General features: G+C 50.6%; 1 protein-coding gene across 4 annotated transcripts in view; it reads left to right on the top strand.

Annotated features, from left to right (window-relative positions):
• Positions 1-21,209: 21,209 nt before the first annotated feature.
• SMOC1 (SPARC related modular calcium binding 1) overlaps positions 21,210-23,637 on the top strand; it is a 167,395-nt gene continuing 164,967 nt past the window's right edge. For all 4 annotated transcript variants that reach the window (XM_064144178.1, XM_064144187.1, XM_064144170.1 and 1 more), the window contains exon 1: positions 21,210-21,437. In XM_064144178.1, coding sequence (XP_064000248.1) covers positions 21,330-21,437 — 108 coding nt within the window. In that variant the 5' untranslated portion in view covers positions 21,210-21,329. The remainder of the gene's footprint in view (positions 21,438-23,637) is intronic.

Below are 23,637 nucleotides of genomic sequence, written 5' to 3'. Positions count from 1 at the left end.
GAGGCTGGCTTTGCAATCATTGCCATGAAGGGTTTTTTCTCTTAGAGGGACAGTTTTCTCATGCCCAGGATAAAATTCAGGGAGGATGCTGCAATTTTCCTATGCTCAAAACACTCTGCTTGTGGCTAGTCAGTGTTGTTCTGTGTGATAATTGGGGTGTTACCCCCGCCGCCCCCCCCCCCCCCGCCTTATGAAATCACCCAGACTAGACTCAGCCGAGCTGGAAATTAAAGAATGAAGCTTTATATTTAGATCTTAGCACAATATACAAGCAGATATTTACAATCTATACAGCTAGAGGCAGAAATAGACAAGGTAAAAAGTAATCACAGGCTTACAGGATGTTAGCGGCTGGAAGGGACCCAAGGAGATCATCCAGTCCAACCCCCCTGCCAGAGCAGGACAATGCTATCTAACACAGATCACAGAGGAACACATCCAGACAGGCCTTGAAAGGCTCCAGAGAAGGAGACTCCACAACCTCTCTGGGCAGCCTGTGCAGTGCTCTGGGACCCTTACAGGAAAGAATTTCCCCCTTGTGTTGAGCTGGAACCTCCTGTGCTGCAGCTTACACCCATTGCCCCTTGTCCTATCCCAGGGAGCAGTGAGCATTGCCTGTCCCCCCCTGCTCCTGGCAGCCTTCAGATACTTATAACCATTTATCAAATCCCCTCACAGTCTTCTCTTCTCCAGACTAAACAGCCCCAGGTCCCTCAGCCTCTCCTCATCAGCCATGCTCTCCAGTCCCCTCATCATCCTCGTAGCCCTCTGCTGGACCTTCTCCAGCAGATCCCTGTCCCTCTCAGAAACACAACAGCCCTCCCCTAGATAACTCTATTATCTATGTTTGTGTTCTTGTTTTTATCCATCTCAGCAAGCCTATGAGTGCAGCAGACATCACCATTGTTTCATTTTCACAGCCTAGCATCTAATTCTTCTCACCAAAATATCCCAGCTAGGCTCAAACTAGTACATGCTGTTGAATGTGCATCTTGGCTGTTGGAGCCTCAGAGTTGAAGTGGTTCTCATGACTTTATTTTTGTCTGACATGAGCAAACAAAAAACAGAGGCTACTCTGTAGCTTGTCTGCAGCTCTGGTCCAGGCTTGCTGGCTGGAAGAGTCTGAGCTCTGCCCTTTTTGCCATGGGGACACTTTGTGTGCTTTGCTGGAAGGGCTGCATCCTCATTGAGTCCTGAGTGGTGACTCAAGCCAAACCTACCTGACTGCATGTGCTTGGAGAGCTGCACACTTTTGTTCACACCCAGAATGGCTCTTTGGCTTTGCAGACAGCCCAGCAATAAAACCCAGTTGCCCACTGTGTGCACAAGTGAAACACTTGGCTAAAATGCTGCTGCCTGGGGGAGGTTTTGCAGAACATGCTGGAATGCCTGTCATCGTCGTTGTTTTCCCCTCAGCTCCAGGCTGTGCTTCTCATCCCATCTTTTATCTACAGTGCAGAAGCATGGCAGTGTGGGGATGGGGCTTGCTGGCCCCTTGGGGCAGGGAACTGCTGCCAGTGGGCTTGGGTGTCTTGGGAGAAGAGCAGTCTGGCTGGTTTATGCCGCACACAAGTACAGGCACAGCTGTAGCAGAAGGTGGGAATGACACCTGCTGAAGCAAGCTGTATCCAGGCTTTCTTAGAGCTGAATTTTGCTGGTGTGCTCTGTCTATGGGAGACCTTTATGCACAGCCCCAGGCCTTGCTCATCCTCTGGGCATCTCAGGAAGCCGTGTTTCCCACTTCACGCTGAGGGCAATGTTGGCTGGCCAGAAGAGATGTCCCCATTCACATTTCCACATAGAAACTTTTCTTCCCCTACTTTTAGGGCCCATAATTACCTCTTTACTCTAGTGCCAGCAATCTTCCATCAGGCATGGTTATTAATGGAGAGAAAAGAGAAGAGGAGGGGAGGGCAAGAGAGAGCCACAAAACTTAATTTAATCGCAGCACCCCATGCTCAATTTAACAGACACAACAGCTCGGGATGGGGTCCCTGTGCGATGGGAGGGCAGGCAGTGGAGCGTCCCTGGAAAGAATTAATTGTGGATGACAATGTGTAAACAGTGCAGATGAATAGGGCATGCAGGTGTGAGGCACGGGGGCCATCCCGGGGACTTTTTCACACGAATTTCAGCTCCTTCACTGCTGACCTGCTCCCGAAAACGTGATTAGTGGCGGCGTTGGGAAACCATTCAGGGTGTCAGAGTTTGGCACATATTAACTAACCCTGGGGGAGAGGGGAGGGAGCACATGGGGAGCTATGAAAGGAGGAAGTCTGGGGAACAAGGGGATTGTTAAAGGGCCAGAAAATCCTCATTGCTTCGAGGTGCCCTTGCTACTTAGATGAAAATGGAAGGCAGACGAAGCAGAATACAACTCCGAGGCAGCCTAGCCCTAGCCAAGCTGCGTGGAAAACAAGGCAGTGCATCATGGAATGTTTTTCTCTGAGTGTCCATCATAAATACTGATGATGTTTGCATTACTGACTTTTTTCCTTGGCTGTGGCTTTCATGCTTCCAGACACTTCAGCTCGAGAGATAAACAGTCAAAACAAGGCAGGGAAATGAATGATGCAGCACTGAGAACAGGAAACTTCTCCTGGGTAACATATGGATGTTATTCAGTGTGCAAAAATCCTCCTTCATCAGTGTGGACTCTGTATGTAAGGTGATACAGACAGAGGGGAGTGTAATGGACCACATCTACCAAGCACTCTTAAATTATATTTACCAGCCTGGTCCTCTGCATCTAGACAGAGGATTTAGGTGTAAAGAGTAGATGAGGTTACTGGGATTTTTTCTCCCTTTCAGTGGAATGATGAGACGAGGTCAGAACTTGATGGGATCTAGCCTGAATACCAGTGCCTCTGCTGGACTCTGTTATGCTCATTCTTCCTTGCTGGGAACTCTTTCCCTGTCTGTCTCTTGGCTTGGGCAGCTTGGCAGGGGTGCTGTGCAGATGTGTGCTGAGATTCCCAGCTTTGCTCTCCCTAGACGTCTGCAGCCCAAGGGCTTGAGCCTCACATGATATAACAGCTATAAAAGTCATTCTGACTGTAAACATGTATGTGGCTGTGGAAGTCAGGCTGGAGTCTTGCTGGCCTGGTGAAGAAAAAGGGTACTGGTACTGACTTGGCGGTGCAGACAGCTGTGCAGAAGGCAGGGTGGAGCAGCCCCTTGCTAGGCTATTTTGGCTTGGTGAGATGAAGTAGGTAGTGTGGAAGGGCTGTGAAGTGTCGGCGGAGAAACCATGAAGGCCACTGCCCAGTAGAAATCTCACCTCAGATTCAGAATTGAACTTTGTTAATTGTTGTTGGAAAATTGTCTACTATGGGGTGAGATTTAAAAAGTCCAAGTGCTGGGTTCTAGACTTTGGCCACAACAACCCCAAGCAGCACTACAGGCTGGGGGCAGAGTGGCTGAGAGCAGCCAGGCAGAGAGGGACCTGGGGGTGCTAGGAGAGAGGAGCTGAAGATGAGGCATCAGTGTGCCCAGGTGGGCAGCAGAGCCAATGGCATCCTGGGCTGGCTCAGGAGCAGTGTGGGCAGCAGGACAAGGGAGGTTCTTCTGCCCCTGTGCTCAGCACTGCTCAGGCCACAGCTTGAGTGCTGTGTCCAGTTCTGGACTCCTCAATTCAAGAGAGATGTTGAGATGCTGGAAGGTGTCCAGAGAAGGGCAGCAAGGCTGGGGAGGGGCCTGGAGCACAGCACTGTGAGGAGAGGCTGAGGGAGCTGGGGGTGTGCAGCCTGCAGAAGAGGAGGCTCAGGGCAGACCTCATTGCTGTCTGCAACTACCTGAAGGGAGGTTCTAGCCCGGTGGGGTTGGGCTCTTCTGCCAGGCAAGCAGCCACAGAACAAGGGGACACAGTCTCAAGTTGTGGCTGGGGAGGTCTAGGCTGGATGTGAGGAGGAAGTTGTTGTCAGAGAGAGTGATTGGCATTGGAATGGGCTGCCCAGGGAGGTGGTGGAGTCGCCGTTCCTGGAGGTGTTGAAGCCAAGCCTGGCTGGGGCACTTAGTGCCATGGTCTGGTTGACAGGACAGGGCTGGGTGCTAGGTTGGACTGGCTGAGCTTGGAATCTATGATTCCATGCCTGACTTTGCTCCATGATAGGCCAGTCCAGCAGCCTGTGGAGGGAAGTCTGGTGGTGGTTATTGCTGCATTGCAGGGCTGTGGTGAGGCTGAGCTCACATGGGCAATTGCTGAGCTCGGGCAGGGCAAGCTTTGCCTTTGTTCTGATGGTGCCAGTTGAAGATGAGTGCTCTGTTCACAGCAAGTGGCTGTGTGTCAAAAATTGTGGAGAATTCTTCATAGTTGTTCCCTCTGCCAGCTGTATGAAAGGTTCCCAGCTCTCTGCTGCTTCCTCACAAACACTGATGCAGTGGACATCGGTTAGAGCATACCTGATGAATTTGGGGATATACTGAGTATGGCTTTATGTGTGCCTTTTCAGCAAGAGGGCATTCAGCACAATTTTTGGCTTCTTTCACCCCCCTGCCAGTGTCTTGGCAACACTCAGGTTTTTAAAAGTGCTCTTCTATACAGAATTTCCCTTGTAGTGAGGCTGGGGCACAAACTGCCTTCAGAAGTGGTTACAGCAGAGGGCAAGGAAACAAACAGGAGTTGTGAAGTGAGAGAAAGGGCTGCCCTAAGAAAGAAGAGCTAAAGCTCCAGGTGCTGAGGGCTACTACTTTCTCTACATAAGGTCCAGCCTAGGACAAAGTCTGAACCTGCCAGGGGAAAGAGACCTGGGAACATAGAGAGATGTCTCACAGCCTGGTCTCACTGGGGTCTTTTGTTACCATCACTGCTCACAAGTTGTACTGCTTTGGCTGCAGCACAGAAATGCAGAGCTGTGGCAAAACAAACAATGCAGAGAAGTCAGGGAAAGTCTCTGCTGGTTTATAGATGATCTGGGGGACAATGATTGAAATGTTGTGTAGCTTATAATCAAAATGTATTTCTTTGAAGTTGGAGATGGATTGACTGACTCTGCTAAAATAGGACTGCATCAAATCTTCAGCCAAAGCTCAGATTGAGTAGATTCTGAGTAGTTTGCTTTTCTTGACCTGTGTTTGAAGTCTGCATGTACAGCCTCCGCTGGGAGGGCTGCTGACCTGGTGAGCAAGTGCCACTTCAGACAAGCTCCTTGCACCTTTCATGTTTCCCTGTGAGGGCCTGCACTAAGGCAGAGGAGAGGCAATCCTGAATTCTCAGTTCAGATTGTTTTCCTGGAAGACACTCATATCTGTTAGCTGTCACACTCTTGCCAGGTAGCCCAACCTCAGGTGAGGGGCCAGGTGACAGCCTGGTGCCTGCAGTGCTATCCACATCCCTGTAGTCTAGACTTTAGCATTATCATTTGCTTGTAAATGACCTAGATGAGAACTCAATATATTTATTTGACAATGTAAATCTAAGTCATCGTGGTAAAGTCTTGCCTTTTGGAGAAGTATTTGAAATATTTGAGGAACTGAGTGCAGCCTCAGCAAGTTTGCTGACCACACCAAGCTGTGTGGTGCAGCAGGCAGGCTGGAGGGCAGGGATCCATCCAGAGGCACCTGGACAGGCTGCAGAGGTGGGCACAAGCCAAGCTCAGGAGGTTCAACAAGACTAAGTGCAAGGTCCTGCAGCTGGGTCGAGGCAATGCCAAGCACAAATGCAGGCTGGGCAGTGAGTGTCTGGAGAGCAGCCCTGAGGAGAGAGACTTTGGGGGTGCGGGTGGACCAGAAGCTCAACAGGAGCCAGCAGTGTGCACTTGCAGACCAGAAAGCCAAGCAGAGCCTGGGGTGCAGCAGCAGAAGTGTGGCCAGCAGGGCCAGGGAGCTGATTCTCCCCCTCTGCTCTGCTCTGCTGAGACCCCACCTGGAGTACTGCATCCAGTTCTGGAGCCCCCATTCCAAGAGGGATGTGGAGATGCTGGAGTGTGTCCAGAGCAGGGCCAGGAGGATGCTCAGAGGGCTGCAGCAGCTCTGCTGTGAGCACAGACTGAAAGAGTTGGGGCTGTGCAGGCTGCAGAAGAGGAGGCTCCCAGGTGACCTTCTTGTGGCCTTCCAGTACCTGAAGTGGGCTACAAAAAAGCTGGGGAGGGACTTTTCAGGCCATAAGGAGAGTGCCAGGACTGGGGGGAATGGAGCAAAGCTGGAGGTGAGGAGATTCAGTCTGGAGGTGAGGAGGAAGTTGTTGAGCATGAGAGTGGTGAGAGGCTGGAATGGGTTGCCCAGGGAGGTGGTTGAGGCCTCATTCCTGGAGGTGTTTAAGGGCAGGCTGGCTGAGGCTGTGGGCAGCCTGCTCTAGGGTAGGGTGTCCCTGGGCATGGCAGGGGGTTGGAACTGGCTGCTCCTTGTGGTCCCTTCCAACCCTGACTGATTCTATGATTCTAAGTCAAGGCAGAGGTCACCTCTGAGCAGTTCTAAGTTCAGCTTTCCAGCTAATACCAAGCCCCATGGCTGTTTAATAACCAAGCAGGCTCAAAGAAGGTGGTTGTGAAATGTTTGTGGATGTCCTTACATGTTCCTTGGCAATTCTACAGTGTCAGCTCTAGTACCCCAGGAGGGGTGAAGCCATTCAGCTTGGTTGTTTCTTTCACACATTCGATAATGTGTGAGGTGTCATTTTGGATGTGCTAAGCAATGCTGGATGTCTGCCCAAACCAAACTGCTGGCTGTGGGAACAGATGAAGTTCTTATGTGAGAGATTTGAGGGAGAGGAGGTGAAAGGAACCAATGGCAAAGGGGAAAGCACTCAGGAGATGCTCTCTGTGTGTCTGCCCTTTCTTTGGCACTCCAGTTTTGCATCTCTGCTGAGTGCCAGTGGAACTCGTTCCTCTTGGCCAGCTGAGGGCAGGGCCTTGTCTTCACTCAGAGGTGCCAACTAAGGTGAAGCCACTTGCAGCTGTGTGGCTTGCTCCCAAGAGGGGGGCATGCTGCTGTTGAGGGATGGAGCCCTGCTGGGGGTAGAGCCCTGTTCCAGGTGGCTGCCATGGTTCATCAGCTACCACAGCTATGCTCTCACTCACCTGCTTGACTCCAGCTCCTGCCAGCAAGAGCAGATGCCAGCCTGGCACTGCTGGGCTCTGTGTGTCCTGGAGGCTGACGCCTCTGGGTAAAGATCTTTTCCAAGGCTGACTCTCATGGCTCGCGGGCATTATTCACCATTCCGGTGTTTGATAGCTCTTTCAGGGAAGAAGTATTCCTTAATATCCAGTCTAAACCTCCCTGGCACAGCTTATAACCATTTCCTCTAGTCTTGTCACTTGACACCAAGGAGAAGAGGCTCTGCCCCCTCCTCACTTCAGCGTCCCTTCAGGCAGCTGTAGAGAGCAATGAGGTCTCCCCCTCAGCCTCCTCTTCTCCAGAGAGAACACCTCCAGCTCCCTAAAACCTTCCTTACAGGGCATGTGCTCCAGGCCCTTCACCAGCTTTGTTGCCCTTCTCTGGACAGGCTCCAGCGTATCCATGTCCCTCTTGTAGTGAGGACCCCAGAACTGAACACAGTACTTGAAGTGTGGCCTCACCAGTTCTGAGCACAGGGGCATGATCCTCTCCCTGTTCCTGCTGGCCACAGTATTTCGAATACAAGCCAGGATACCTTTGGCTTTCTTGGCCACCTGGGCACACTGTTGGCTCATAGCATTCCAACCACACATCTCCATGTTTGTAGCATACCATGGGGTTGTGGTGACCCAGGTGGAGGACCTGGCACTTGGCCTTGTTGAACCTCATACAGTCAGCCTTGGCCTATCAGTCTAACCCATCCAGATCCCTACCCTACCCCCTAGCAGACTGACACAAGCCACCCAGCTTGGTGCCACCTGCGAGCTGAGAAGAAGAATCAGCTGTTTGATATATATTGTCTGAGGAGGGATCTCCATCTTTGGGTCGTGCTTGGGAGAGGTTGCTACAGCAGACAAAACAGAGCTGACATTTTACAGCAGGCTTGTTGGCTTACACAAGTATTGAGGGGTGAGACCAGTGCCAGCATCTGGCTTGGCTTGTGCTGCCAGTTCTGAGACAGGCTCACAGTGATGTGCTGTCTGTGTTTTGGAGGCCAGAAGGTAGTTACAGGTCGATTCAGCCATCAGAGGGTGATCCCACTATTAATCAAGAATGATGTTCCATATGGGAGTGGGGAATGGCTGTGTCTTGCTGCACATGGTGGAGGTCAGTGAGGAACTGCATTGCTGGGGAGCTGGCAGGTAAACAAACTGATTTTGCTGTTTGAAACTGCTGAGGGAACTGTTATTCAGATGCAATTCCTGACCAAAAGGTCTCTTTAACAAATGGAGAGCACTCAGAGGCTTTGTTCCAGGCTGGGGGTGAAAAAGCTTGGACCTGGGTGGCCAAGAGGCAACACAGGCTCTTACAGGAGTGGGGAAGGTCCTGTGCCACCAGTCAGTCCTTGCACCCACTTGCTTGTTGTCATCATTTACTTGCCCTTTCTCCAACAAGCAGCTAAGTGCAAGTGAGACTTCTTGGCCTTTGGTGAAGTGCTGTGGGAATATATCCCCCTGCAACTTGGCAGTGTTTCTGCACAGCTTCAAGGGCTGCGTGAGCAAGGAAGAGGCTGTGTCATGAGCACATTGCAGCAGATCTGCAAGTTCTGAGGACACCGTAGGTATGCCCCGAGGAAACCTCTCCAAGTGAAGCTACGTGTGCTGTGAGAACTCTTGTGTCCTCAGTAAGGGTGGGGGCAGCCTTTGCCAGAGCTGTCACATCCGTGGAGCCGTCTGTATTCCACCTGCAGTGCTGTTAAGGCAGGTCTATGTGTTTGGGAGGCATGTCTATATGCAAGAAGGAAGGGTACCTACGTATGTACATGTGTCTTGTGTGGCTGTGTTTCTTTGGGATGAGATTGAACAAGGCCCAGTGCAGGGTTCTGCATTTTGGCCACAACAACCCCAAGCAGCACTACAGGCTGGGGAGGGAGTGGCTGAGAGCAGCCAGGCAGGGAGGCAGCTGGGGGTGCTGGGAGAGAGTAGCTGAAGATGAGGCAGCAGTGTGCCCAGGTGGGCAGCAGAGCCAGTGACATCCTGGGCTGGCTCAGGAAGAGTGTGGCCAGCAGGACAAGGGAGGTTCTTCTGCCCCTGTGCTCAGCACTGCTCAGGCCACCCCTGGCTGTGTCCAGTTCTGGACTCCTCAGTTGCAGAGAGATGTTGAGGTGCTGGAAGGTGTCCAGAGCAGAGCAGCAAGGCTGGTGAGAGGCCTGGAGCACAGCCCTGTGAGGAGAGGCTGAGGGAGCTGGGGGTGTGCAGCCTGCAGAAGAGGAGGCTCAGGGCAGACCTCATTGCTGTCTGCAGCTCCCTGAAGGGAGGCTGTAGCCAGGTGGGGTTGGGCTCTGCTGCCAGGCACCCAGCAACAGAACAATGGGACACAGTCTCAAGCTGTGCCAGGGGAGGTCTAGGCTGGATGTGAGGAGGAAGTTGTTGTCAGAGAGAGTGATTGGCATTGGAATGGGCTGCCCAGGGAGGTGGTGGAGTCGCTGTGCCTGGAGGTGTTGAAGCCAAGCCTGGCTGGGGCACTTAGTGCCATGGTCTGGTTGCTTGTCTAGGGCTGAGTGCTAGGTAGGACTGGCTGAGCTTGGAGGTCTCTTCCAACCTGGTCTATTCCATTCCATTCTTTGAACTGATCCAGTATCCTGCCGATTTGGGTGGGAGATGGTAACGCCTACAAGCCTACTCACAGGAGTACCAGTGTGAATGAGCATGTCCTTGTTGTTGAAGTAGACTACTGCTCTCAGCTGCTGGCAGCCTTTTTGCCATCTTTTTGTTTTCTTTTCTTCTTTAAGAAACCATTGCATATGCCATACCTCTCTGAAGTGTGTGTCAGTGTTTATATAGCCTTAGCACCCTAAGAAGCAAGCAGTGGGGCATGAAGGTGTTCAGCACCGTGCCGGATCAGCCCCGTAAGCTGCGGTCTCTCTTCCTGCTCTCTGCTTCATCCCCAGTGTGTATTACACTTGCCCCAGCTTTGTGGAGATAATTTGCACTCTCCTAGTTCATTAGCTGCTACCCCCTCCTGTCTGTGGGTGAAAAAAAAAAAAGAAAAGCCCTTACTGTTCAAAAGAACACATGCAGCAGTCATTAATGCTGACCCTAATTGTGCCAATTCAAACCGCTCAATAGCTCTAATTAAAACCTCTCTTGTGCAGGGCACTGAACAGCACAAAAACCTGTCAGCCCGAACAATCGAATCGTGCAGCTCAGAAATGGGGGGTTATGTTGGTGTTTTCCCCCTGTCCTCTTCAAATGTTGTTGCTGCTGTCCCAAGGGTCATCTGATGGGATTAAGTGCGGGGCTTTTGTAGGCTGCAGAGTCGGCGGTGGCGAGGAAGGAATATCTAAACTCGATATCTTTTGGTCACAGTTTGAAATCAGGAGACCCCCAACTCTTTTCCAGGTCTCCTTTCATCCGCTTTCCCCACCCCCCCCCCCCCCCTCCATGCGGCAGGCAACACCTGCAAAGTAGACAGGCTCTGGGTTATGAGACACATGGACACCACAAGTCAACTTAAACATCTGCTAAAGAAGGGGGTGAGGGGGAGACCCAGACCTTCCTACCCCTACAACCTCGGCTTCACAGGGTCCCTGGCGAAACTTTCCTGTGCGCCATAAATAACTCTGCAATTACGTTAATTGGTTGCATATTTGTTGACACAGAGGTAGACACAGGGTAGGTTATGGTGGGAGGATTTCTGCTTTCAGTGCAATTTTATACCACTTTCTTCAGATGTCCCTTAATCCCCACTCTCCCCTCCCCCTGTTATTTAGGATTCACATGTCTTCCAGGATAATTTTATAAGCCCGTGGGTGGGAGGCGAGGGGAGGGAAGAGAGCATTGACATTCATTTGATGGCACCCATGCAGACACATCTGCTCCACCGTGTTCCTCTAGCAAGGCCTATCAATCAAAAGGCAAAGGTTGATAGGTACCACAGTGGGACATTTCTAAAAGCTGGCTGCAGTCAGTTGTGTGCTGGAAGGTTTCTTCCTCACCGAGAGTCTGATAGGGGGTGAGGGGAAGGAAGCGCAGTGCGTGTACACCCAGGGGTTTGGTACCTTTGCCATCTATTCAGAGGAGGGAGTGACATTAAAGAGCAACAGCATTAGCTACCTACATTCCTGTTTGTTATCTTTTGCTCTGTTTACTGTTGAGTGTGTTCTGAAGCCCAAATCTGGGATCAAATCTAAGAGCCTGAAAGTGCTGCATGGACTTTTGTTTCTGTGGTTCTAGTTTAGGTAATTACAGGCACACATGCTAATTACCGTATGTGGCTCTGACTTCAGACTACCATTTCAGGGTACTTGGGGTGAAGCACTTGACTGAATCTTTCCTTCCACTGCCTCCTTGGCTTGCTTTCTTTTGCCAGCAGTGATCAGAACCACAGCGAGGAAGTTCACGGTGTGTTGTGTTCTGTCTTTTCCTGCTTTCATCTCTCCAAAGCTGCTGTCCCAGCTGAGGCCTCGGGAGTGGGATGGTACCTGTAGAGCCCTGGCAGCCTGCCTCTTCAAACACCCCGGGCACTTTGTGTCAGAAACCACCTTGGTCAGTTCTTGCTCCGCCAGCTGGATTGTGCCATGCCTTGTTTCAGCTGTTTCATTTAGTGATGGCTAAACCAGCCACCCTTAGAGTGCAGCTTGACTCAGCGTGGAAGTATTTAGCCTTGGTTAGCAACTGGGCACAAAATCTTGGTGTATAAACATATAAACATATGTTCTGTGTGCAGAGAAAGTGAGGGGACAAAGCTTAAGAATGTTTTGACAGCCCTTAGAGATGAACAGTCTCTTTCACAGCATCACAGTATCACCAGGATTGGAAGAGACCTCACAGATCATCAAGTCCAACCCTTTACCACAGAGCTCAAGGCCAGACCATGGCACCAAGTGCCACGTCCAATCCTGCCTTGAACAGCTCCAGGGACGGCGACTCCACCACCTCCCCGGGCAGCCCATTCCAGTGTCCAATGACTCTCTCAGTGAAGAACTTTCTCCTCACCTCCAGCCTAAATCTCCCCTGGCGCAGCCTGAGGCTGTGTCCTCTCATTCTGGCGCTGGCCACCTGAGAGAAGAGAGCAACCTCCTCCTGGCTACAGCCTCCCCTCAGGTAGTTGTAGACAGCAATAAGGTCACCTCTGAGCCTCCTCTTCTCCAGGCTAAACAATCCCAGCTCCCTCAGCCTCTCCTCGTAGGGCTGTGCTCAAGGCCTCTCACCAGCCTCGTCGCCCTTCTCTGGACACGCTCAAGCATCTCAGTGTCCTTCCTAAACTGGGGGGCCCAGAACTGAACACAGTACTCAAGGTGTGGTCTAACCAGTGCAGAGTACAGGGGCAGAATGACCTCCCTGCTCCTGCTGGCCACACCATTCCTGATGCAGGCCAGGATGCCACTGGCTCTCTTGGCCACCTGGGCACACTGCTGGCTCATGTTCAGGCAGGTATCAATCAGCACCCCCAGATCCCTCTCTGTCTGGCTGCTCTCAGCCACTCTGACCCCAGCCTGTATCTCTGCATGGGATTGTTGTGGCCAAAGTGCAAACTCGGAGCCTGCTCGGCCATCCCAGCAGGTATGCTTGGGATAAGGTGGGCTTGCTCCTCTTTGCCTTGGACCCTGGGAATCCAAGATGGGGAGGGCTCCAGGCTTTTCTGAACGTGGGGATGCTGCACCATAGTGTGTGACAGTGCTGACCTGCTCCTGCCTTTGTGCCACCACTGAGTGGTATTGCAACGCTCTCTGGTTTTTGATGGGGATGTGCTCTTACAACGGGATGAACAGGAATAGATGACACCACTGCATGGCATTCAAGCAAATGCTTTTTGGAGCAAGATGCCTGCAGCAAAAGCACTGGAGAGAAGAAACTGGAGCTCTTTGACAGTTTCACAGTCTGTCAGGGGCTGTGGGAGATAGCACAACATTCACATGAGGCTTTTATACTTCTTGACACTTGCTCAAGAGGGGAAAATAGGGATAGAGGTTTTTTGACCAGCTCCAAGGCCTTTTAGCAAGCCAACAGGCAGGCTGAGAACAGACTCTGGGACCCCAGTATCATCTCTATCCTTAGGAAAACACCACCTCCTTTCCTGATCTGCTTCTTGCCTGTCTTCATACAGGAAGTGATTTGTTTCTGCTGATCTGTGAGCTGAGGGCAGGGGATTTGTGTAAAATACACTCTGATGTAGATTCCCACAACTTTGTGTACAGATCTCCCACGGTCTCCGCCTGCCCTTCCATCCTCACTCCTTGCCCCCATTTTCTAGGCAGCAGTGCTGAAGCCTCTCCTCTTGCCTAAGCTGTTACACTTTAATTTTCAACAGGCCCCTATTGCTCTTGCACCTTGTGTGTGGTCTTTGAAGGTTACGTGGCTCGGCAGCTGGGAATAGTGAGTGGGTGGGCAATTTAAAACAGAAAAGACTCTGTATCGGTGCAGGGCTGAGGTTTGAACTCTGCTCAGCTTTGGATACGTGTTCTCAGGGCTGTAATTTAAGTGCAGGCTTGCTGGTGTCAGTGTGGAGCCTAAATCAGTGCTAAGAAACTGGTGAGGAATTAAAAAACAAACTATGCCTGCCTGATAAGGAGTGTTACTCTTGGCCCTGATGGAAATTTGCAGGATCAAGGCATCTCAGAATTTGTATTCTGCTGTTTTATCACCACTTTGCCTTCCCAACTCGGAAGAAAAAGATAGTCTAATATGATGCCAGAGCTCTGCTGCTTTGCTGTATTTCAGAGCTGCTTTCATGACATTTACAGCACAGTTCTGGTTCTGAGTTTCCTGAGGATAAGGAGTGCTGATAGAGGGGGGGTAGGTGAGGGGAGTGCTAACCTGTGACACAAAAGACTGATGTTCATCTGAACATCTCTCTTGAGACAAGGTAAATGTGCAGAAGCCACAAGAAGTAATCCAAATGTCACAACTAGTTGGGCTCAGAGGGCCTGGTACTCAGCTGCTTTCTCCCTCAGCTGCTGTCATCTGTGTTGGTGTAGGGTCGCATGGGGTGGGGGGTCTATGTGTGTGTCCATGTCTGTGTGCCCTGACACGGTTCCCCCAGGCCTGCTCCTTTGGTGCTTTTGACCACACTCATGTATGGGAAATTCATCAGTTGCTCTCTCTCATATTTGCTGCCCGAAGTACCCCAGTCCTCAAAATGTTAGCATGGAGGTATTTCTTTCTCCACCCAGTTTCCATCTATCCCACCCAGGTAGACAGGATGAGCAGAAAGAATCCTTGCCTTGATAAGATTGATAAATGAGGTTGGAACAGAAGTTGTTCTCTTCTGGAGTCCATATGGAGATGAACCCCAACAAACCAAAACCAAACCAAAACCACCTGGCAAATGCCTAGAGTAGTTTTAAGAATTCCAAAGGTTAAAGATATGGTCACTTGGCATTCTTTTACAGCCTGGAGAGAGATTATATTTACTTCATACACACACACATACAAAAAAAAAGCAGCACAATGAACGTTAGAAATCTGTTCAATCTTTGGAAGAGTCATTTAATTTCCCAGTGCTACAAAAATAAGCCATCATTCACCAGCACTGCACTGACTCTTGGACTCATTCTCCACATCATACCCTAGAATCTGCAAAACTTAAGTCAGAGTGAAAAAAGGCAAAACAAGAGACTGTCCTTGTTTTCAAGGGGCTGGCAGATTAGAGGCTAACATCAGCCAGGTTGTTGTAGAGGTTCCACCCTTAAAAATGGGTGTGTGCTTCAGTGCCGTGAAAAAACATCCTGAGCTCAAATGGGCTTTACTGCCTCTTGACTACAGCTTGCACTTTAATACATTCAGTACATTTCTCTTCTGGGTTTTCTTCATAACAATACCGGTGTATGGCCAACAACCTCTTCCTGTGGGTGGAATAACGTCAGGGCATGAAGATCTGGCTGCCTAGCAGCATCAGAAATGATGGGCACATAGGAGAGGTGAGGGTTTGGCAGTGATGGGGAAATAACCAGAACTGCTAACATCTCTTTAGGAGAACAAAGAAGTGCAGCCAGGACCCACACAATTTAATACTTTGTTTAGAGAAAAGGACTGCACAGAATATGAAATAGAATCTTGAAGCAATCTGTTTGAGTACTGTGTCCAGTTCTGAGCTCCTCAATTCCAGAGAGATGTTGAGATACTGGAACGTGTCCAGAGATGGGCAACAAAGCTGGTGAGAGGCCTGGAACACAAACCCTATGAGGAGAGGCTGAGGAATCTGGGATTGCTTAGTCTTGAGAATAGGAGTCTCAGGGCAGACCTCATTGCTGTCTACAACTACCTGCAGGGAGGCCATAGCCAGGCGGGGTTGGTCTCTTCTGCCAGGCAACCAGCAACAGAACAAGGGGACACAGCCTCAAGCTGTGACAGAGGATGTCTAGGCTGGCTGTTAGGAGGAAGTTGTTGGCAGAGAGAATGATTGGCATTGGAATGGGCTGCCCAGGGAGGTGGTGGAGTCGCTGTCCTTGGAGGTGTTTAAGACTGGTTGAGGCACTCAGTGCCATGGTCTAGTTGATTGTCTGGGGCTGGGTGCTAGGTTGGACTGGATGAGCTTGGAGATCTCGTTGAACTTGGTTGATTCTATGATTCTGTTCTAGTGGGAAGTGTCCCTGCCTATGGTGGGAGGTTGGAATTAGATGATCTTTGAGACCCCTGCAACCTAAACCATTCTATAATAATGAATGAAGCAGTGACCTCTAGGTGGATCTAATGAAAAAAAGACTTGCAATACACTGTCATATTTTTAACAAGGCTTTTTGTTCAAGTGTAAGTGAACACTCTGCAAACAGCTCTCATGCTCAACAACTTCCTCCTCACAGCCAGGGTGCGTCTCCCCATCTCCAGCTTTGCTCCATTCCTCCCAGCCCTGTCACTCCCTGACAGCCTAAAAGGTCCCTCCTCACAAGAAGGTCACCTGGGAGCCTCCTCTGCTCCAGCCTGCACAGCCCCAACTCTTTCAGTCTGTGCTCACAGCAGAGCTGCTGCAGCCCTCTGAGCCTCCTCCTGGCCCTGCTCTGGACACACTCCAGCATCTCCACATCCCTCTTGCAATGGGGGCCTCCAGATCTGGATGCAGTACTCCAGGTGGGGTCTCAGCAGCAGTGTGCCTCTACATCTTAACAAGGGTGAATACTTTGCCTAAAGCAGCAACTGTGCTGACAGCAGTATGAGTGTAAAATTGCCTTATGCGCTGCTGTGAATCCTTTCAAACCCAGTGACTTTTGATTTCCAGCCTCATCATCACTGTGAACCACACTTCTTCCCACTACCCTCGTATTCAGGCTGCATTTGGGAAGCTAGGGAAATTGTATTCTCTCATTTTAGGGTAACTGCACAGACTCCCTCAACCTGTGATTGCTATTTCAACAAGCATAGAGGCATGAGTGTGCTCAGCTGGGGCTTGTCAGCCTTTATTTGGGGCTGTCTTGAATTTGTCTTTGAATGAAGATTTGGGGGTGTCAGCATAGTAGTTTTGTGCTGTGCTTAGAATCATAGAATTAACCAGGTTGGAAGAGACCTCCAATCTCATCCAGTCCAACCTAGCACCCAGCCCTATCCAGTCAACCAGACCATGGCACTAAGTGCTTCATCCAGGCTTTGCTTCAACACCTCCTGGGACGGTGACTCCATGGGCAGCTCATTCCAATGCCAATCACTCTCTCTGACAACAACTTCATCCTAACATCCAGCCTAGACCTCCCCTGGCACAGCTTGAGGCTGTGTCCCCTTGTTCTGTTGCTGGGTGCCTGGCAGCAGAGACCAACCCCCAGCTAGCTGCAATCTCCCTTCAGATAGCTGCAGACAGCAATGAGGTCTGCTCTGAGTCTCCTCTTCTGCAGGTTGCACACCTCCAGCTCCCTCAGCCTCTCCTCATAGGGTTTATGTTCCAGGGTTTTCCACTGTTTCAGCTTCTCAACATTGAAGGCCTGGAAGAGGTGGATAATTCTGTGGTTATAGTAATCCAAATGATCCATTAACATGATGTTAAAACCCCTAACTCTCTAAATTCTCCAACCTGGAGCGATTAACCACATGTACCCCACCCCCAATATTCTAAATGAACTAAATCTAGCCCTGCTGCAGGAGCATTTGTGGCATCCACTGACTGAAAAGAGCCAGTAACATTAATTGGGTCCCTGAAAGCAGTTGGCTCCTATTTGGAGATAGCAAATTACTCAAAGTGTGAGTAATCATTTCTACTAAAAGCCTATGAAGGAGGATACACTCCCTGATGGCAGCTGTGGCAGACAGATCCCGTGACACTTCTGTTGTGGCTGCCAGTATTGTTCAAAAGAGGACAGTGCTCTTCTGAAACATGTCTGAGGACAAGACAAGTAGATGCAGAGGCAAATAATCAAAGCAATCAAACAGCTCTCCCTGAACAGTTGTCAAGACCACCAATATACACAGCCTGTGCCATGGGTTTGTGGTGGTGCACATGATATGCAGGTGCCATAGCAACCAGATATTAATCATCACCAGTTATAGGCAGATGTGAGTGTAATTCTTCAGAGGTGCAAGTTGTAGGCTGTAGCTGCTATACCCAACAAGCCCCAACGGTACCAGTTTCAGCTCTACCTCCAGCAGCATTGCATAGTTGAATTTATTATGGCTATCTTCCTCCAAAGGAGCCAAATGCTGGGTCTGGTGTATGAATGCCTGGACATGAAGAACAACTTCTCTTCTAGTTCCATGTGCCTTTCTCTTTGTAGTTTTCAGTTAAGCACCCTGGGCAAGTTCTTTGCAGGTGAGACACCACTGACTAAAGTGGCACTGTGCCAGTGCAGTGTTTGGCACTGCATCCTCAGAGTGATGGCAGAGGTTTTCAGAGGAGCTCAAGTGAGAGGGTTAGGGGCCCTTGCATTTGGACAGTGGTCTTCTCTTGACTCACCAGCAACCCTGGAATCTCACTGTTGGTGTGATGGTTTGGGTGTTACCCATCCCCCCACACTTTGGAAAATCACCCAGAGTAGGCTCAGCCGAGCTGGAAATTGGAAGAATGAAGCTATAGCTACAGGTCAGCACAATAGACAAGCAGATATTTACAACATAGACAGAAATAGACAAGTTAAAAAGTAATACAGAAACACAGCACCCCTCCCAGAAAGCACAGTCCCCAGGAGGGGCTCCCAACCACCTTGTCACCGTCTCCCACCCCTCTACCTTATCCCAGATTTTGCCTTACACTCAAGGTAGTTTGGAGGGTTGGCCAGGGGGGTTAGAAAGCAGATGGATTAGTCAGGCACGTTAGAGAGAGACAAGTGCAGCCCAAAAAGCCCAGAGAGACACTCTGTTATCTATGTTTGTGTTCTTGTTCTTATCCATCTCCGCAAGCCTATGAGTGCAGCAGACATCAGCACTGTTTAATTTTCACAGCCTAGCATCTAATTCTTCTCACCAAAATATCCCAGCTAGGCTCAAACTAGCACAGATGCCCAAGGCAATGACTTCTTGATTGCCAACCAGCCTGGAGAGAATAAACAGACAACTCAGTAGCACAAAACTTTATTTCAGAGTTTTGTTTTATTTAGCTAGATTTTTTTCTCTGACGATGACACACCAGTAAAGTGCAGAGCTATGCCAACTGGAGTACCAGGCTCAGTATGCCAAAGAGCCAGGCATGCACTTTCAACAGTGAAGGTGACTCACCACTGGAACAAAGACATGTATTCTCGCTCTTGGTGGTGTCTTGAAACTGGGGCTGGATGTGCTCCATCCACCCAGACGATGCCTTGCATCGTTTTAGGTTGCAGAGCAGCCCAGTGAAGTGTAATTGTTATGCTACCTAGGCCAGGCTGTGGAGTCTCTTCTAGGCCTAGTTACTGCACTAAGGCAGTTGCTATCTGCAGAGAAAGTATCTGTCCCTACCTGGCTGCAAGGTTACAAACGAGTTTGACCATAAAGGGATTAAAGGGCTCAGTTACCAGGAAATTGTGACCCTCTCTGGAACATTACTTGGCGTTAAGATGCCGTTGGTGTCAAGGTCCTAGAGGCACTGCATGGTAGGCTTCCAGTGTAACTTGTGTCTTCAGTTAGGCAACAGGAAACCAGGCATATTCTCATGGTGGTAATGAGCATTTATATAGCAGAGAGACCCTGGGATACTTGGGGTTGTCTGTTGAAAAGCTACCAAATAAAGACATCCGCGTTTAAAGTGCAAGTCCCAAAGAACACAGGAAGGCATCCAACAAAATAGGTCAGACGCGAAAAAACCTCCCTTATGAAATTGGAGAAGGGAATGTAGGCAAGTGGGATATTATTATCTGGACTGGAATTTAATCAAGGCCTAACTAGGAGGTGATGTGGTATTTCGGCAGTGGGATCAACGCCTCCACAGCAGCGTACTGGATCCTGCCTGTCTTTTGCAGATGTCAGGTGTGCACTGGTATAACTTGTCTGACCTCAAAAGGGTTGATACCGATGCGCACAAGGACACTTATTCAGATTTCCTAGTTCTCTCTCTCCTCTTCCCCTTGAGCTGTCTCTGCTCATGTCATGTGGAATGGCAGAAGTTCAGGTGTGGATCAGAGAGACTTTGAAATGGAAAATCAGAGGATACTGCAGGCTGTGTTGAAGAAGAGCTGGCAAAGCTTAGGACCAGGATGGCAGAATGGTGAGGGTTAAGATATCTCGGTAAGCTGGTATGGGGTGCTGGTCTTGGAGCTCCAGAGAGATCTGCAAACCAAGAACAACGAATACTGGCAGAACTCTATGTGAGTAACAAACGTCTTCTCCTGCCCAGGCTGATGACAAAGTGTTACATCCTGGCCTTTTTTAAATAAATGCTTTATTGTTTTTCTTCCTCTTCTCCTAAAGAAAAGAAACATTAAAGCAACCACTCTAGCTAAGCACTCTGTTTTGCTCTGATAAGATGCCAGAATTACATGACTTCTTCTGTGCAACGAGGCTCTTTGTGTAGGCGTAGCAGCCTCTCCCCATACCTAGCGGATACACTCCAGGGAGTTTTCACAAGTGTAAGTATTGCCTCTTGTAAGGTCACTGAGTAAAGAAAGTTGACTATGATGTATGAAGAAATTGCCTGTCTTACGTGTTTCCATCAGAGCACCACAAAACAGGGTTATTGCCACAATTATGTGCACAACATCGACCTGTGCATGCTGTTTTGCAGAATGATGGGCATGTTATTTTGCAAAATGCTGGACCTCCTGCCTGCCCTCCATCAAATTCGGGTTGCAGTTTAAAACTTAAGGACTCAATGCAAGCCAGCTGTTTCACAAGCTCCCTCTGTCACGCACTCATGCAGAGAGACAGAGGTTTGGTATTGTTTTCCACCTCCACTGCTCAGAGTCTACAGCTGACTGCCAATCCGCTGCCCCAGTACTGCTTTCTGCTTAGCTCCTAATTGGACAGCCTTGCCTGCAGAGCCCGGGCCTTCCCAGGAGATGTGTCTCCATTTTAGCTCTGCTTTTGCTCCACAGATGCACCTACTTGCCCGTTGAGTGATGTAACACTCACTTTCTACCCAAGATGCTCATTTTGGAGTGCCTTTGGACATACTGGCACACACTTGCAGCCTAGAAGGGCTTCTCCACAAGGGCTCTGGAGATGTTAAGGCTTGTTGTCACGACAGATGTCAAACTTGACCTGGGGATGGTTTTCCAGCTGCAAGGTGTGTATTACCCAAGACCCCAAGCACATCAGCTCTGCAACAACATCGTTAGGCTTTTGCAGAGCAGCGGCTCCTGGGGCTGCTTATGGACTTGGGAAAGCGGGGGCAGACAGCGTCTGTGGTTGCGTGTCAGCCAGTTTTGCGCCCTGGTATGGTGGTGACAAGATGACCCACACTTCCTCAGACGAGAACTTGTTTCTCCAGCAGCCTCGACCCGAGAGCGCCGCACCGAAGGAGAGCTGTGCGTGGACCAACTTCCCACGCCAGATGTGCTTAACTCATTTACTTGACTCGTCTGCGCGGCTCTGCTACCTCGGCCGCCGCGGGGCCAGTCCCGGGGCTGCCTGGCAGCCGCGCACGCCGTCAGCTGCTGAGGACAGGGGCCGGTGCCCGCCTCTCTCGCCCCTCGCCGGCAGCACCGCACCGCCCGCGGCCAACCTGCGCCTCCCGCCTCCCGCCCTGCAGCGGCGGCGGGGCGGGGCGGACAGCGCTGCCCCCTCGCAATTGGCTGCGGCCCCCAGAGACCGCGCTGCGATAGGTGCGCGCCGCAGTCAGTGGCGCTCGGCTCCGCCCCGCCGCGGCTTTATAACGGGCATCCCCATGGCCGAGGCGGGTAACCTGCCGCGACGGGAGCGGGCAGAGCCGGGCTGAGGGGCAGCCGCCCGGGAGAGCCGCCGCCGGTGGAGTCCCGCCGCTACTCCCCTGCTCTCCCCCGAGGGACGATGGTGCCGCGGGCCTGGCGCAGCGCGGGGGCTCGCCCGTTCCTGCTGGCGCTGCTGCTGTTGGTGTATCTGCCTCAGGGTCGCGGCCACCGAGCCACGGGGCCCCGGGTAAGTTGAGCTGCCGCTCCGGCGGCGGGGCTACCCCTCTCTTGCCCACTCCGCCCTGCAGGTTGCCCTTCTCCCGACCCGCCATCCCCGTGCCGCAGGTGAAGCCCCGGCGGCGGCTGCCGGGGACCCCCGGGCCGCTCCCCAGTGCCTCCCGCCCGGCTCCCGCGGTCGGCGATCCTCCCAAGGGCCTCCCCGCTCGTTGAAAGCCGGGTACCGGCTGGACGCATGAAGTGTGCGCATTGGTATTAACTGGTTGGTATTTACTGCAGGAAAAAAAGCCAAACCAACAACCCCCCCACCCACCAACGGGCAGGGGGGAGGTTGGCAGGCTGGGTTTTTATTGTGCTCTTCCCGCAGTTAATGCAGCCCCTGCTCCCAGCACATAGCTTTAGGACTTCTCTTTTATGATTTTGGTGGCTCCCCCCCTTTCTGTTCCCAAGTAGGGATTAAATGGGTCCCTGCAATAAAGCTCCGTGCCCTCAGCCCAGATTTAGCCCCGTAGGAGTCTAGTGCTGTGTTTTTAATCTGACAATGTTTGAGACTCTTGCTGGGGCAGTTAATTTCACTTACCAAACTCTTACATTGCTCTGGGGGAGAACCCAACATCTTTTCTAAATATGGTCCTCCCCGAGAGCTAATGTTCCTGCTGCAGCACCGCTACGGAGTAGCAGTAGAGCTTTAAATTACAGAGCTGCACAACAGTAGCTGTTCTTCAGCCAATGCTCTGCTGAAAGCACAGCTCTGGGGAAGTGGAAAAACTTGATCTCTCGGCAGGCGTGTTGGATGCATTGACCGCGTTCATTCTTGACCGATCACTCTAAATTGCTATGAAATGTGGTACCTAATTAGCTTACACCACGCTTAGGCAAGAGCTCCCGGGAGTCTTTGGAATCTCTGCTCAGCCCGAGCATAGCAGTAAGGGACTTCAGTGCAATGCTCTATTCTTTGTTTTTAATGGAAGAGCTGTTTGAGTGAGATGGCTGCTGAGTGCCTCCCAGAGATAGGGAAATGATACTGGAGGCATCTCTGTGCTTGTGTTCAGCTGTGCTCTGTAGCTTCTTTTGTGGCCAGATGTATAGCGGCGTCCGTTGGAACGTGGCAGATCAGAACTAGTGTGTGCCATAAATTCTTGGAAACCTGCTTTAAGTGATGGGGAAACATAAGGGTGCCTGTGCATATATCTGTATTGCCTGACATCGGGCATAAACTTCCACACTGGAGCGGTGCCAAACAGAGAGGAGCTTTGAGGTGATATGTAGAGTCTGGCTGGATGACTAGGGCCCTTCATCAGCAATGGTACCGAAATGCCTTGATGAAGAGCAAGTGAAACAAAGAGCAAAACAGAAAATTCCTGATGGCAGTGAATAATTGCAGAAGGAGCCTGCTTGTCAAACAGCTTCTATACTTGCCATTTTTATATACTGCACTTCACCAGGCGTTTTAACTGCTCCCTGTGCTGTGCTGTCTTTGGAAAGGGAGCTACTGCAGGAGAGTGGAAAGCCATACACAAAGGACTACTGATTTACTTTTTGCCTGGAGTAAGTGAACCAACTTTGCTGTTCCTCTGACTTGCCTTTTTTTCCCTTGGTGGCTGGGGAAGAATATGCCTCACCAATGTCTGCAGTTCTGTGTTTTACAGTTTTAACTTGCAAGCTCTTAAATGGAAGGCTCTGAGCTTCCCAGAAGCCTGTTTTCTCACCATTCTGAGTGTCATGCTTAAGCCCATGTGAAGGTGGAGAGTTTAGCATATTTGTTTGCAACTGTGTTGTTTGATATCTTAAGCCCCAGAGCTTCAGCTCTTCTAGTGAACAGATACTCCCAGTAAGGTTGTCATTAGCATAAAGTTACCATGGTTTAGAGTCCAACATGCACAAGAAAGGTCTTTATTTTTTTAATGATGATTACCCACTTAGAGCAGTGGGTTTTAATGCTGAATTGTGATAAGGAGCACATTTGTCAGGAACACAGCCTGAGTGAGGGGTGTGGGGGGTGTCACTGCAGTTCTGGGGTGTGATCCTATAGAAGTTTGCTTGCTAGATGTGATGGGGTTGCCCTTTCACGCTCTGTCCAGTATGGTAGGCACCAGAACTAAGCTGTTTGTGAGCTGAAATGCTTTTAAAGGTCAATGGTAGTTTTAAATCCTACTCAGTGAGTTTAAATGAGCGGCAGTAATGTCTGAAGCAAGTTCTTGATCTTCCTC

The sequence above is a fragment of the Pogoniulus pusillus genome, chromosome 1 (assembly GCF_015220805.1).
Source record: "Pogoniulus pusillus isolate bPogPus1 chromosome 1, bPogPus1.pri, whole genome shotgun sequence".
Classification (NCBI taxonomy): domain Eukaryota; kingdom Metazoa; phylum Chordata; class Aves; order Piciformes; family Lybiidae; genus Pogoniulus; species Pogoniulus pusillus.
This window is presented reverse-complemented; position numbering and strand designations above follow the sequence as displayed.